We start from the raw sequence: 15,352 nt of genomic DNA, 5'->3' as shown, positions 1-15,352 counted from the left end.
GGAAAACGTAATTGCAGACCTTTTTCAACATTAGATATTAGGTCTAAAAACATTGAATAGCAGTGTGCCATGTGGTTTTCTACAGCTTGTCTGAAGGTGGTGACTAAAAAGTTCAGTCACTTGTTCGGATGTAGTCTTGGAACTAGCAGTATAGCTAAATCGCGTAGGATAAAGTCACAATGGATATTATTGTACAAAACAGTAAATGAGGTTTACAGAATGTTTTCTAATAACTTAACTCTAAGCAGATAAATAACGAGCCGGATTATCTAAGGGCGTGTTTATTGTCTATTTCTCTGTCTATTTTTAATTACACATCCCAGCTTGTGAAAATGAGGTAAATGTTTCAAAAGAAAGAACTTCAAAGGAATTAATTATATGCAAATGCACATGAATAAATAAATATCAATGTTTGAGCAGACCCAAAAGAGCCTAATACTTCAGTATGAGGAGAATTTAAAGGCATTTTTTTAAATTCCAAAAGCGTTGTAGCCCGACCACCAGAGCTCATTGCATTCAATATGTTTAATAGCTATGTGTCAGCTATTATGCACACGCTAGGTTGCAGGAATAGTCCTATCAGAAAGTGCATCAGGAAAATGTTCTGTGTTATTAGCAAGCGGTACAATGCAAGGCTAGTGCATTTTCTGAATGGGTGCCTGCTTTATGGAGAGACATTACATGACCTTGGGGCCTTGGAGAACACAGAGTGGCTATTTAAGTCGCCCTAGCTGCTGGTTATTGTGTTGTCGCTGATTTATATGATGCATTCAGAATCGGTCCAGGTATGATATACTGTTGGTATACTAGGACAGACTCCTATGCACATACTATGCACACACATACTCACAAATTGTTGGTGATATATATTTTGACTCTTGTGGCTCTACAACATATTACACCAATTCTTAAATCGTTACATTGGCTCCCTGTATGTCAGAGAATTGATTTTAAAATCATGTTGCTAACCTATAAATCCCTACATGGTTTAGGGCCAAAATATTTAACTGATATGCTTCCACTACATAAGCCTTCTAGGTCACTAAGATCCTCTGAGACCAATCTGTTAATTATCCCCAGAGTCAACACGAAACATGGGGAAGCAGGATTTAGTTACTATGCAACAAATAGCTGGAATAAACTCCCTGAGGATTCAAGAATTGCCCCAACTCTGACAGCTTTTAAAACAAGACTGAAGACTTTTATGTTTGCTTTAGCTTTCTGCTAAATCTTAAATCTACAATGCTTCTATCTATTTTTTATTTTATTACTAACTTTGCCTTTATTTTCTCACTTTCTAAAATGCATTTTTTAACTTTGCTTTTCTAAAATGTTTCTAAAATGTTTTTTTTTTTAACTTTGCCTTCATTTTCATTTTATTGTATGACAATGTTTATATGTGAAGCACTTTGAGTCTGCCTTGTGTATGAAAAGTGCTATATAAATAAAGTTGCCTTGCCTTGCCTTGCCTTACAACATGTGGCACATATACAGTATTTAAACATGGTATGAACAATAATAAAGCATGTATGGTTCAGCACTCACCTGCTAGGCCCAACTGGCCTCTGCCCCCGGTGAGATCTTGTGTGTGATTTTTGTATTGAATTTGTTTTGAGTGTTGGAGATTTTCTTACCGAAGATGCAGAGTTATTTTAGCATTTTATGGACCAGTGGATCCTAACCTTATTTCAGTAGGCCTGAGAGTCATGAGACAGAAATTATACCTACAATACTAATTTTGAACCACCTTCTCTTATGTCTTTGAATGATTAACACCAGATAGAATCCTATGGGAGCAATGTCGTCACACACGAGAGATTAAAGGAAATTGTGCATCTGAAATTGAGTATCTGCAGTCTACGCCTCAGTTAAATCACTTTTTTTATGCCTTGTAATCATCGTTTTACAAGTTTCCTACTTGTCATATCTCTGTATGCTAATTCCCCCTATAATTTACCCCTGGATATGAATCACTCATTATATACTATATACTCTTATTCAACTATACTATATTTGTTGTTTGTCGTTCAGGAATTCCCACACAAATACCCCCCCCACACACACACACACACACACACACACACACAAACACACACACACACACACACACACACACACACACACACACACACACACACACACACACACACACAAACAACCTCGTATTACATGGAGAACAAGCATGCACATCTCACATTTTACCATAGCAATGTGTTTGTGTGTGTGTGTGTGTGTGTGTGTGTGTTTGTCTGTCTTTGTGTGTGTGTTTGCTTTAAAGGGCTTGCCTACTGCCCCGACACTATGTTACTGGAGGTTTAAAGGGAAGAGATCTAACACCCTGTAGGTGTCGGAACAGATTTCCCCCCATCCCTTAGGTATTTAAGTCACGGCTGTAAGATTAACACTGTGCTATCGTATAATTCCACCGGCACAACTCATGCTTCACAGCTTAAGTCTCCAACTAACGCCTTTTGAACCTGTCGCTAGACTTTTAAATTCTTGACTTGAATGAAATATAAACCCTGATTTTGGGGAGGGCCGTGGTGTTGCGGCTAAGCGTCTCTGTAGTGTATGCACTCTGATGTTTGGAGGGGCCACGCGTGGGATTAGATACGGGTGGGAGGCCCCCGCTGATGTCCTGCAGTTTGCAGCGGGCGTCCACTCATCTCCTGCCCTTTCCCTCCCCTTCCACCAGCAGGGGGTCCTTGCCCCGGCTGTCACTCCCATACAGTGTGTGCAAATCGATTAAAAAAAAAACCTCCAGCATTATTCTCTTTCATTTTTCTTTTCCTTTTTTTCTTCTGACGCCGAGCTCAACGTGTGGATTCCTAAAGATTAATTGGCCGAATAATTAGCCTGGGGGACTGTTAACTTAAACAAGCTAAAGGCACCATCCATGAAACACAGTCTCTTCTTTTTGCTTTTGCATTTATTTCATTTTTATTGTTTTTGGCTGAACCCAGGAGTGAGTGTGGAGAGGTCTGGGCCGATGGCCGACTAAAATGCGGGGGGATTGGCTTCAGGGACTTTGTCTGGGAGCAATTCCAGTCAGAAGCTGTTGCCCGTCAAAGTAATGCATGCACCGCTGAGGACGCTCAAGTGGATGCAGGGAGAGACCCCCACTCAGTTCTTACCTGCCAGTTCCCCCCAGGAGAGAGACATCGAGACACAGAGAGAAAGAGTTATAGGGTCAGTGACAGTGTGCACACCAGATGCTCGTTTGAGGCAGGGGATGGCCTGAACTCAGGAGAGGAAAGCTGTCCCAAACACATCCTGGGTGCTCGGGGGAGATGAGACGCAGACACTGCTAATGAGGCAGGGAGACGGTGGTGTTGCCGACTGACAAGATGGAGAAAGGGCAAGAGAGGAGCTAAAGAGCAAGGAATTGCACCGGGTGCCAGCCATGGCGGGTGTCAAGTCTCCAGCTGTTTAGGCCGATCAGATTTAATCAAGGCAACTATCAAGAGGCCTTCCTGCCAGAGGAATTTGCCAGCCTTCACAACAAAAGCTTTGAAGAGTCGCTAATATATAGAAACACAATCTCACACACATCTTTTACCACAATAAAGAGGTGTGGAAGGAATGCATATTAGTACCATCCAAGATCAAATGTCACTACTGATGTTAATTGTCCATGGCTGCTGGTGACCCGTGAAAGAGCAATGTACCGGTTAATTAAAGCATTTTCCCCAAGATACAGTAGCTAGTGTGGACTAAATACCGTGTACTATATACACCGCAGCCCATTCTCACAAGGTTCCCCCTCTTCATGTTTACAACTGAAATATTTAAACACATAGTTGACAGATTCTTTATTCTCAGGATAACTTCAGCACGGCTGTGTATTCCTCATCAACACCTTTGGGATCACTTATGAAACACACTATGATAGCGTGTAACAGGCAATGGGTCTCCTGATTCTTTGCTTCCTGTAACCTGTAAATATGATTAGACCTACTGGTTTCCTGCCATCACAGTATTGGGTTGGCCTTGTCTCTGCCCGAAAAATCGTTTATCATTGCTTGTCCAGTTGCCCACCACGTGTAAGTTGGTTAGGCCAACCCCGGTGCTAAAATTGCACTGCTGGTAATTTCAAGGAACCTGGGGTTTCTATTTGTTGTGTATTGAACACACTTATATATTGAAACAAAAAACTCCTGCATAAAAGATGTGGGTTCTGCTGGTGAAGTGCTGCGTGTTGCTTTGGTAACCACACTGGATGGGTCTATTTATATTATTATTATCGCTTTTTGATTGTGTTCTGTCAATTGTGAGTATTTCCAATTATTTGAATACTTTTTTAATACTGTTCTCTCCTATGGAGGCCCCTTACTGTGGAAGTTAGAAAGTCCATTCATGGACTTTCCGGGCTGTCACGCGGCTGAGGCAAGACCTCTGATTGAAGTGCCAAACAAATCTTCTATTTTTGATTGTGTCTTGTTCTACCGAGGGGGGGGGGGGGGACACAAGAACAAGCAGCTCAACAACTCAAGTCTATAATTCAGCTCCCATCATGGATAGAAAGAAAAGTAGCGATTGTGCAGTCTTCACAGTAGAGACATAGACCTGTGCTAACCTGTAATTGCCCCCCATGTACACACTTGGTGTGCTCTGTATGTAATTGCATCTATGACCATGGGGAATTGAAAGCCACCTCTTGAAAATACTACTAAGCCGGCAGCGAGACACTCAGGTATGCCATCGGGGGCATAAACTATCCTGACTGCAAATTACCTTTTGAAAATGAATTGAGTGCAGATGTTTCCGCAACCCTCTTGCTGGGTCTAATGCAGATGTGAAGCCATCACATGTGGATTAATGCTATGTTTTCATTGCGGGGAGACAGAGCGTTTTTTAAAATGACGATAGTAGTTGTGGCCTGTAGTCAAGGGTAAAGAAAATTGTACAGTGTAGATAAGGTACTCTTTCAACATTGCTATTCCCTCGTCTATGTGTGTGTGGGGTGTAGCGTGGTAGCCCTGGAGAACGGAGTTGATCACACAGTTTTCACAAGTCAATCACTTTTGTTTGCAGTGGGTGTACATCGGTATAATATAGCTGAAATGGAGGTTTGATGGAGAGAGTGATGACACAGGGTTGCGCTCTGTGTTTGCTGTCAAAGAGGAACTGGTAAAAACAACACATGCATTCTCTGGCAGCCTTTAGGTGGTTTGAGGGTGGTGGCACTGTTCTAAGTCAACTGGACGAAAAGTCCTTTCAGGCTTGTATTTACAAAGCCAATCATTTACTTCTATATATTGAGTCTATGTAAAGACCATCTTCATATTATGAATGATGCAAGGTCCACAATGGTGGACAATTATATTTCAATAAAAAGTTTTAATGATTCATTTAAATGATTTTTCCCATAGACTATTGGCAGCCAATCAAGTCACGCCCTCATAGCCCAAAATTCATATCCCTTTAGTTGCTGGTGGGCAAAAAAAAATTTCAATATCTCCATAGAAGGACAATCTATAGCCCAAAATGGTCTTGTAAAAACCAAACATAAGATGCTATGTTAAAATGTTTTATAGCCTATGATTCTATTCTGCAATACATTGAGAGTGGGTGTGATAGGCTTATGCATTAAGCTGTTCTGTATTAGAATATTGAACATGTCATTAGATGACGCAGACTCCATTTCAGACACACAACCCTAGATGAGGTTATTGCATTCACCGTTTGGTGAGGCAAAGGTTATTTTATGAGTGTATACTTCACAATGTCCAGTCAGTCAGGCTCATATTTAAATACAATAACACAGGAATCAACCCAATGCAATACTGGCTCACCTGAAGTGTTTTTCACCCTCCACATTAGCTACCTGGTATTGCCCATCGCTTTATGTTTTCCAAACATTTAGAGAGCAGATCTGAACAAGAGCAGAACTGTGCTCTGGTCAAGAGGTTGTTTTGGATGTGGCATATATACATATATTACTAAAATTGGATGTTCTAGCAACTCCAGTTCTGTGGGTGTGATTTGAATTTAAAACGGTAAGTTTCTGTACATTGTCAGCAATTTTACTATCTCAAATGGACTCTCTTGAAGAACATGTTTGACTAGGCAGAATTTAGGAAACCTAGCTATACATTTTGCTTAACTTTATATTAAGCATCAGTTGATTTATAATGAACTGTTCAATTGAAACACATCTCTATACACATCTCTGTTGTACTCATAGGTAGGGATGTCACGATACCAGAAATTTAGTAGTCGATACCAATAACAGTGAAATTCCACGATTCTCGATACCCAATTCGATACCACGGTCAAAAACAAAACAATAAATCCCATGTACTTTATTTATTAAAAACATTTAAACATTCCAAAAAACAGTGGCACTGGCATGTAGCCTTCAAGTAATGAATAAAAATAAACCACTATTAACATTACAAAAAAAGAACAGTGGCATGTAGCGTTCAAGTAATAATAATTAAATAATACGTGCTGAAAGCAGGCAGTCATGCAGCTATGCGGCTGGCGTTTACACTTGCGTGCATAGCGGGGTTTAAAACATAACTTCCAACCTAATATTAAGTAATATAACGCAGGTGCGCAAGGCAGCCACAGGAGACGCCAACATTGTTTTCAACCGCTCGGTACCGCGCCGTATTAATTAACCAAGTTTTGAAAAGAAAAAGTATTTGAAGCGAATAAGCAACGCTGTTTTTGATTTGTTTATTTGGTTTTGAACGAATAATTTTGGATGCATGCATCGGCTTTGAGTTGGTTTGTTTACTTTGAAATTGCATACGCTCGCAACACACACGCACACGCGCACACGCACGCACACGTTCACCGCCGCACCTACTACAACCTGCCGATCTTCAATCAAAACAACACCAAGTAAGTGATGCCGAACGCAGTCGTACCATGCGTGTTTAGAAGCGCAACATTGAAACAGTCGCGCGGCGCAGCGTTCCAAACGCAAAGTACTTCCAGACGCGACTCTTGTTATTCTTTTTATCGACGAGTCGAGGCGGAGCCGTCGCACTCGCTGCAGCTGCCGTCTTCCATGTTCCCGTGTAGGTGTATATGCTGCCCACGTGACGTCCAGAGGAATTGCGTCCTCGGTACCTACGGTACCTACGGTACTAAGAAAAACGAGTACCGTCACGTTTTTTTAATTTTGGTATCGACTTGGTACCGAAGTATCGGTTCTCGTGACATCCCTACTCATAGGTTAATAATTTCCATCAGATCTTTTTCATATCTTTCTTTATCAATACATGCATTCCGTTTTGAATATTGACAGAATGAGTCCTTTTGTCCATTGTCTTCAAGTTTTGAATCGTATTCTGATAGTTGCAGCCTGAGTGATTTAAAATACAAAGTAGTCATGAACTGAGCATCATCTAAGCCTTCAATTATATATATGTGTGTGTGTGTGTGGGTGTTATCTATAGAACATATGCATGAGGGAGGGGAGAGACGCAGAGAAACCAAAGATGGACATAAAAAAGAATACCAACGCATACGCTGCATATGAACGGCTACTATACTTGACTGGGGGGGAAATTCTGTGATGAAATGGAATGCAGTGTGCAGCGATGTGTAGGAGCTTTCACTGTTGGGTTATGAACCTCCAGGCGCTGTGATAATCCGCCGCACCCCAGCCACACAAAGACAATAAGCTGAGGCGTTCATGGCCAGTACATCTTGATAGGCTTGAGGCTTGAAGGGACGGCCCAGAGAAGTGCCAACGAACGCTCTTGTCTTTCTTGTACTGTAATGACAAGCTGTGCGTTGTGCGATAGACATGCTAAAGACACGTTATCATCCGTTTTTGTCGCACAACGTAATCGGATCGCATGGTGCAGACGTGTCTGGCAGCAGGGGACTTGTACTTATTAACGATTGACTCTTGTTTGGGTCCTGTGTGTATTCGGCACATGTTTGTCCTGATCTGGATGGGACTGACAGACGTTGCATTGCCGTCTCCAGTCGTTGATAGCCAAAGATACAATACACAATAATGTATCACTAAAATAGTGCATTATCCTATGCTACTGTCCACCACCATACCGCACCACATGTCATCCAGATTACACAATACAGTACTGTAAAACACTATACTTCACTGTCTTATGATACCGTACTGTACCATTGCATTTTAAATATATAATTAACACACAACAAAGAAAGGTGAAGAAGAACATTAAATATGTATAATGTTTTCAAACCAGTTTTTGTCTGAAGAGGTTGTATGGACAGAAACAATTCTCTTGGTTTTGGCCTCTGGCTCTGCGTACTATAGCTCCGGCTCAAAGGGAATCCAGGAATTCAAGTGAAACCTTGCTGTAGAAGTTGTGAAGCCATTGAACATGGCAACCTCAAATGGATTGCCCTATGGGCTTTTTCTGACATCACTCTGTATATATTAATGTGTTGAATTTAGAAAGGGGACTAGAGACAAACAAAACAAACCTAAAATAACAGGAAAGCGGGAAAGAAGAAAAACAACTTCTAGTCTTTTATCTGAACGGTGACGTTTGTTGATTTCCTATCAACTCTAAAATGACTCTTTTCCAGCATTGGCAGATTAAAGTGACTTTAATGCTTTGCACAGCCATGTCCCTTCTTGCTATTCTCATTCTGTTTGCTCATGGTCATTTGAAGAGCTCTTGTTTGTGCATAAACAATTTCAAAACCCTATAAGGACAGACCCTCCAGATAACAATCCAGCTGGGCCGCGGCATAACTTAAATCAAATGAGAGAGACTACAGCAGAACCTGCTGATAATTTCCAATTTAAAATCCATCGTTGATCTTCAATGTGAACCGTGGTTGATGCCTGTTTCCAATGGGTCACCCTTTTCCTGTGATTATATAGACGTCCACAGAAGCCGAACATTAGACATGGATCATGTTCAGATTCGTGCCATTCTGGTGTGATCCATTTCCTATTATCTGGTTGTTATTGTTGGTACGCATTTCATTTTCTAGGCACCACTATCCACAGTTCAGGTGAACAGGAAATCGCAAAGAGATCTCCAGGAGTGAGGTGCGTTGAGTTGAGAACAAGTCCAAATAGCTTTCATCTAACCCGTTTGTTTCCTGCATTTATTCCCCCAGATAACTGCGATGGCCCACTGGTGTCCACGTTGCCCGATTCCTCTTTCCACTGCTCTTCCCAGTCCTCTGTGGGTAATGCACCCCAGTTTGCAAAGCTGAACAGGCGAGAGGGTGAGTAACAAAGGGTGGCTGGTGGGTGATGTGTCTCCTGTATCCACACTCTTTCATTGTGTACAAAGTGGCAAAATAATTCCATTGGTGAGGTCAATCAGATATAAATTGTTTGTCCGTTGTATTGAAAAGGGAATATATGGTGTCACAAATTAAGTTTTATCGAAAAACAACAAAGTTAGTGTGACAACAAAGTTAGTGTGAATGCTTTCAGCCTCAGTTGCTGCATAACATTTGCACTTTCAATTGTAACTAGTTGAAAGAAAAAGGCAGTGTGATTGTAGTTATTGTTTGGTTCTTTACCAACAAATCGGCCCAAAGCACAATTGAGGATGATGGACTATTGTGTGTACCTGGTCTATTACGCACACACAACTCAATCTGTTTTAAAAAACCAACATAATTGGTATTTGCCAATAACAATTACTTTTATACAGCTATCCACATATTCCCCTTCCTGAATCTATAAGTAAGTAATAAGTACTACATTTATAATCTTTAAATAAATTCAACAAACCCATTCATTGAAATCTTCATCAAATATTTTTGTGTTTTGACTAATCTGTGGATTGGATTGCAGTGGAGTATGGAGCTGTTTGGTGGTGTAAAATGTTATTTTTAGGAGGAAAAAAATAAAAAAATATGTTGATGAATAGAGTGAGAGCCATTTGGATTTGAGAAAATGAACAAAGCATGCCACCCAGCCAAGTCCATTACCACAGCTAATGTGTACCTTAATCTAAACAGCAAAAGTCACATTGTGTTTGTGCGCTAATTTTGACAGCTCCGGCAGTAATTCAAGGACAGAGGCGAGGTCAATGCCTACTCTGGCTCTAGACCAGTCATCAGTAGCAACAACACACAGCCCCTGACAGACCCTTGAGAAGGAGAAAACATATACTCTGGTTACAGTGTGTGACATGCTGTCATGATACGAGTTATAGAACAAGCACATTGTAGATACAGCAGACAAAGCCCGTATTTTAAGGCACGCAATGGTGTGCAGACCGTGTGTACGGCAACCAGACAACCGTCTGGCTGTTAAACTGATAAACTGGAACTATGTCCCACATATATCATGGCTTCTCGTGAATTTCCAAGGAATGGCAAAACTCTTTGTCCTTCAAACGCTCTTCCACGGCCACCACCACCACCTTGAGCATGTGTATTTGCTCTCCAGAATTACTCTCATAAATACTAAATAAGCCAAATGGATTTCAGAATATTAACAGCTTTCTATATGAAGGCTGAATGGCAGTCTTGTCCCTCGGGTGTCATTGTAAATGGAAAGATGGATCCCCAAACTAAGTAAACACCTGTGTGACTTCTTGGAAGGTAAAACATTATTAGATTCCTCTCAGCTGGCCTGCTTTTCTGCACCATTGCCAGAATAAGAGCAACAGATCCCATACAAAAATACCCAGAGATCTTTGAAGTCAGGAGACTCCAGGAGAAAATGCCCCAGTAATACAAAGATTAGCCCTTAAAGGCGGCTGATCCCAGAGATGCAATAATTCATCTCCCGTGAAACAGTGGACGAAAAAAAAATCTAGGTTAGGGAAAAATGGCCGTCCCCCTTGGAATACGGCCAACCCGTATTCAGCCAAAGAATAGAAAAGCATGGTTTATGATGCAAGAAAACCTCTGCATGTTTAACGGGAGAATAATATGCTAGTCAGGTACAGCCCTCCTGTTTCATGGACACGGATTTCATCTGCCCAGACCTCAACCTTCACCACAGCGACAGGAAGGGTGGTGAGAAAGGGGTGGGGTTATTGAGTAGTTGGTTGGTAAACGCTGCTTCCTCCCTGACCGAGACTCTGGCTTGATATTCCGCACTCATCTGCTCCCATGCTGGTACCCTCCCCCCCCCCTACCACATCCCCAGCCCCCCATAGCCGCTGAGTAATGAACCTCGCTGGCTGAGTTGACCTGTTTCTTCAACCTGATAGCGGAGGAGCCCCCCAGGGACTTCAACACATCTTCATGAAACTCACGATGCCTCCCGATGTCTAACACACACTTTAATCATGACCCTGAATTTCCACCACATCATAACGGCCCTGGCAGGCACCAGAGGACAAGCCAAGACTGCGTGTCAGTGTCAGAGACTTAATAAAAAGCACACAAAATAAAAAAAACTCTGGACATAAATATGGGAAAGAATTATTATTTTAACTACCGCCTTAAACCCGTGATTTGCAGTGGTCACCAACTGCACAATTCTCAAAATTATAGCCATAATCTTTTGACCACGTTGTTGTGTCGTTAATTGATCTTACACCCTTGTATTTTTCGGCTATCACCCATTTTATTTGTTCAAAAAAAGTTTTCCTTTTTGAATTGTATTCACACTATCTTTGGATGTTGCTTAAATGTTTTATTTTGGGAACAAAATGTGTTATATAGCTTGTTATCTTTCCATAATTTAGGCACTGTGTGATATCCTCATAGCTGACTATAAGTACGCACCTAAATGACAAAATGCGTAATAGGAACGAATAGCAAGCTGTGTGTTTCCTGATTCAATTAAAATAAGTCACAGTGATCTAAAAAGCCATACCTCCTAAGTCTTGTACAACAAAGGATCAGGTCAGAATGAGCTAATTAAATTTTTACACAATGTTGGCACAACAAACTTAATTTTCTTGTAAGCAAATATCTTCTCATATATAACTCAAACACATGATTTATATGTTCCTTATCTTTGTTTGTTAATGGGTTATCTACATGTTATCACACAAACATTAAATTAACATTAAATTATATTAGTTTCCTTATGAAATGCCAGTTCATAATTTCTTTCCTTACATGACTGGAATCATAATTAATCAATTTTCTCACATCTTCCACTATCTAGTTACCGTGGTCATATCAATAACCTACATCCCTCCCGAGGGAGTCATGGGACACATTTCCCGTTATTTGCCATGTAATTGATTTTGCGAAAATTACTAATTGATGCCATCAAATAAATTTGTTTAGCTGGCAAAAAAGTGTAGCTAGTCTAAAAACCTTTATCTCACCTCAATTAGTCAATGCTGTTGCGGTCAAGACACTTTAAAAACACTTTGTGTGTGTGTGATATGACCCCTGGTAGATTATTAAATCCTCCTATAAAATGAATAAATAGCATACTATTGATCCATCTGAGTGGCCAGTTGAAAGTCCATTATCAAGTGTGATTGCACTATGAGCATAAATTCAATCAATGCATTCAAAACTATTTCAACATTGTTTTTTCCTCCAGTCAGCCATGCTGTCTATCCGTCCACAAGCGTGCATTGGTCATCTAAAAAGTTAACACTATAGCTTAAATTCCCTACATTGGTTTTCATCGACATTCGTAGATAGCACAAAAACACAGTTTCATTCAATATTGACCGCAGGAAAAACGTCACGAGTCACTAGAAATCCAATGTAAAGAAAAGAACAGTTCGTTTTGGCACAGAATTAAATATGAATTAATATATAAAGCCAAAAAAGTGTAAAATCACTGCACACTGGTAAGCTGATTTATTTTTGTAAACAAGGCGTTTCGCCATTGCTTCACTCTTCAATCGCAAGAGTGAACCTGACGAAGCAACAGTGGACCTGATGAAGCAACAGTGAAACGTGTCGTTTACAAAAATAAATCAGCTTACCAGTGTGTGTTGATTTTACACTTCTTTTGGCTTTATACTATTGTTGGCTGCACATCACCAGCAGCTGAGAATCAAAAGGCTGTGCGCAGGGACTTTGTTATTTTTATGAATTAATATATGTGTGGGAATTGCGTGTCAATGTGTTTGACTGTATGTGTTCATTGGATTCCTATCTGTCTGACCGACTTTTCCATAGTTCAAACTGAGGATGTTTAAATCAGCATCAAAAACAAAATAACAAGAAAACCATTTTGAATGCAGAAACGTTTAGAACCCTGGTTTCATTAAGACAGGATTGCAGTTGAAATATGTTTATAGCCATTCCTCAATCTCAAATAGAAAGGTCAATTTCCCAATTTCTATTTGGCTCTGTTTCTCTGTAGATAACGTTTGAAAGTAGTGCAATAAATCAATGGATCATGGCCGAGGTGTCCAATGGGTTTACCACGGCTGCTGCTGTGATTGGAGAGGGAATAGACAATATGGAGTAGCCTACAAAATTACTTTTCACTGTCAGTGTCTCTTCCACAGAGGGCTACAAAAGCGGGCCTCTGCAAAGAGGTTTTCTGAACTAGTCCACAGTAACTGTTAATTTTGCCAGTTTAGACACAAGGGCTTGCCAATATTTGTCTTTAATTTATCGATTTAATAATCTGCAATACACAGCATAAATTAAAGTCTAATCGTATTTCCCATTGACACTAGCAGGGGAGAGAAACAAATATTGTGACTCATTTTCTCATTTTTCAATTTCTCATTTTTATGTTGTGTGTTTGTGTTGTGTTTGTCAGCGCCAATGTATAAACGGTTCTTTTATCTCGGGCAGATCACCACGCTACACTGAGAACATCACAACACCACATGCAGCACTGCACTGATCCATATTCATCTGCTCTCTGCTAGCCATTCATGTCTCTCTCTCTCTCTCTCTCTCTTTCTATTTCTCTCTCTCTCTCTCTCTCTCTCGTTCTCGCTCTCAAACACATATGCATAGACAAACACACACACGTACACACATTTACATAAACAAGCACACACACGCACACACACACATCCCACTCACACACTGGCACTTGAAATAATTCTGGTACGTGCACACACATACACATACAGTCACGCCGACCCATATATGCAGGTAAAATGGCGTGGCCGTCTACCATCTGTCCAAGGTTAAGCTCCCAGCCGTATGTATATGTTCATGTCGGCTTGACGAGGGCGAACTCGGCCCATCTCCGTGAACCCCACCCTCCCATAATGACGATGCCGTCGTTGTTGTTTTCTTTGTTTTCATTTATGTCCGGGTTCCAAAAGGGGGGGGAGGCTGGTCTCCGATGCCAACAGAGAAGGAGCCCTGGTTCCAGGTGGACCTCAGGGACAGGATGGAGGTGACGGCGGTGGCCACACAGGGGCGCTACGACAGCTCGGACTGGGTCAGCAGCTACATGCTCCTCTACAGCGACACGGGCCGGGCCTGGAAACAGTACCGGCAGGAGGACGGCGTCGGGGTGAGTCCTGTCTTGGTGCGGAGGAGCTTCGATCGCTCAGTGCTGTTAGGCGCTACTACTGCTGCAGCACAGTCTTTTTGGGTCAATAAAGCTGGGTTTCTCTTTCGAGGTGCAGTGCAGACGAAGAGCGAGCATAGCGAGAGGTGTGTACAGTCTTTGGAGGACATGGGAAAATCGGGTCCCAAGAGATGTAATGGTCTCCCAACAAGTGCCTTGCTTTCTTCAATCTAGGTAAAACAAACAGAAAGAAAGATGGACACAAATAAATAAATGTGCTTTGCTATTTGATGGGAGATTGCCTGGAAGACCTGTCCAACAGAAGGAAAGTCTATTGGGGGATGTCAAGAATCAATATTGGATATTCACAATGATAATTGTCTATCCATGCATATCTATCGATAAGGCTATCCATGCATAACTATATGAATAGAGAGGAAAAATATGATAAATGTAACGTGCATTATAGCTAACATCAGAATCATAACCAAAAACCATTCAGACTTTAAAAGCTATGCTCCGGTTATTAAACCCGTATCAATAGAAGAAAATATTCTTCCTTCCTTCATATTTTCACCTTGTTTGATTGAAAGTGAACAAATCCTAGTGCCTCAAACCTTTCATAACACTTTATATTGAGACTGCCAACATCAACTGCACCCATCTCTTTCACAATAGTGCCATGTCACTGTAGTACGTCCACCATTCTTATCTTGGCACAGGCTTGTCACTCAGTGGCAGTTAAACTTTGAATACTCTCAGTACAAAGTGCTGCACTCCATTACTGTCTTTCTACTTCGCTCAGATGCCTTGAGCATCCGTCACGTTCAAGGACGTTGTGTTGCCATGCTGCCCAGATAACCTGCTTCTCTAGCAGATTTGTGTTTTGCGTATTGGTCTCCAGCCTTCTTTAGAGAGAGCAGGGTTTTTAAAATGTGATTCCCATTTTCTGGGAATAGATATGCTTACAGTAATATTTACATATATCCACATACATACATACATACATACATA

General features: G+C 41.1%; 1 protein-coding gene across 1 annotated transcript in view; it reads left to right on the top strand.

The window, feature by feature from the left end:
• Positions 1-15,352, top strand: part of LOC311358805 (contactin-associated protein-like 5) — a gene marked incomplete at both ends in the record, with an annotated part of 69,182 nt that overhangs the window by 7,340 nt on the left and 46,490 nt on the right. Inside the window, 2 exons of the mRNA XM_084478918.1 lie at positions 9,082-9,192; positions 14,148-14,341. Coding sequence (XP_084335044.1) covers positions 9,082-9,192; positions 14,148-14,341 — 305 coding nt within the window. The remainder of the gene's footprint in view (positions 1-9,081; positions 9,193-14,147; positions 14,342-15,352) is intronic.

Source organism: Micromesistius poutassou (genome assembly GCF_964030765.1).
Source record: "Micromesistius poutassou genome assembly, chromosome: 14".
NCBI classification, from domain to species: Eukaryota; Metazoa; Chordata; class Actinopteri; order Gadiformes; family Gadidae; genus Micromesistius; species Micromesistius poutassou.
This window is presented reverse-complemented; position numbering and strand designations above follow the sequence as displayed.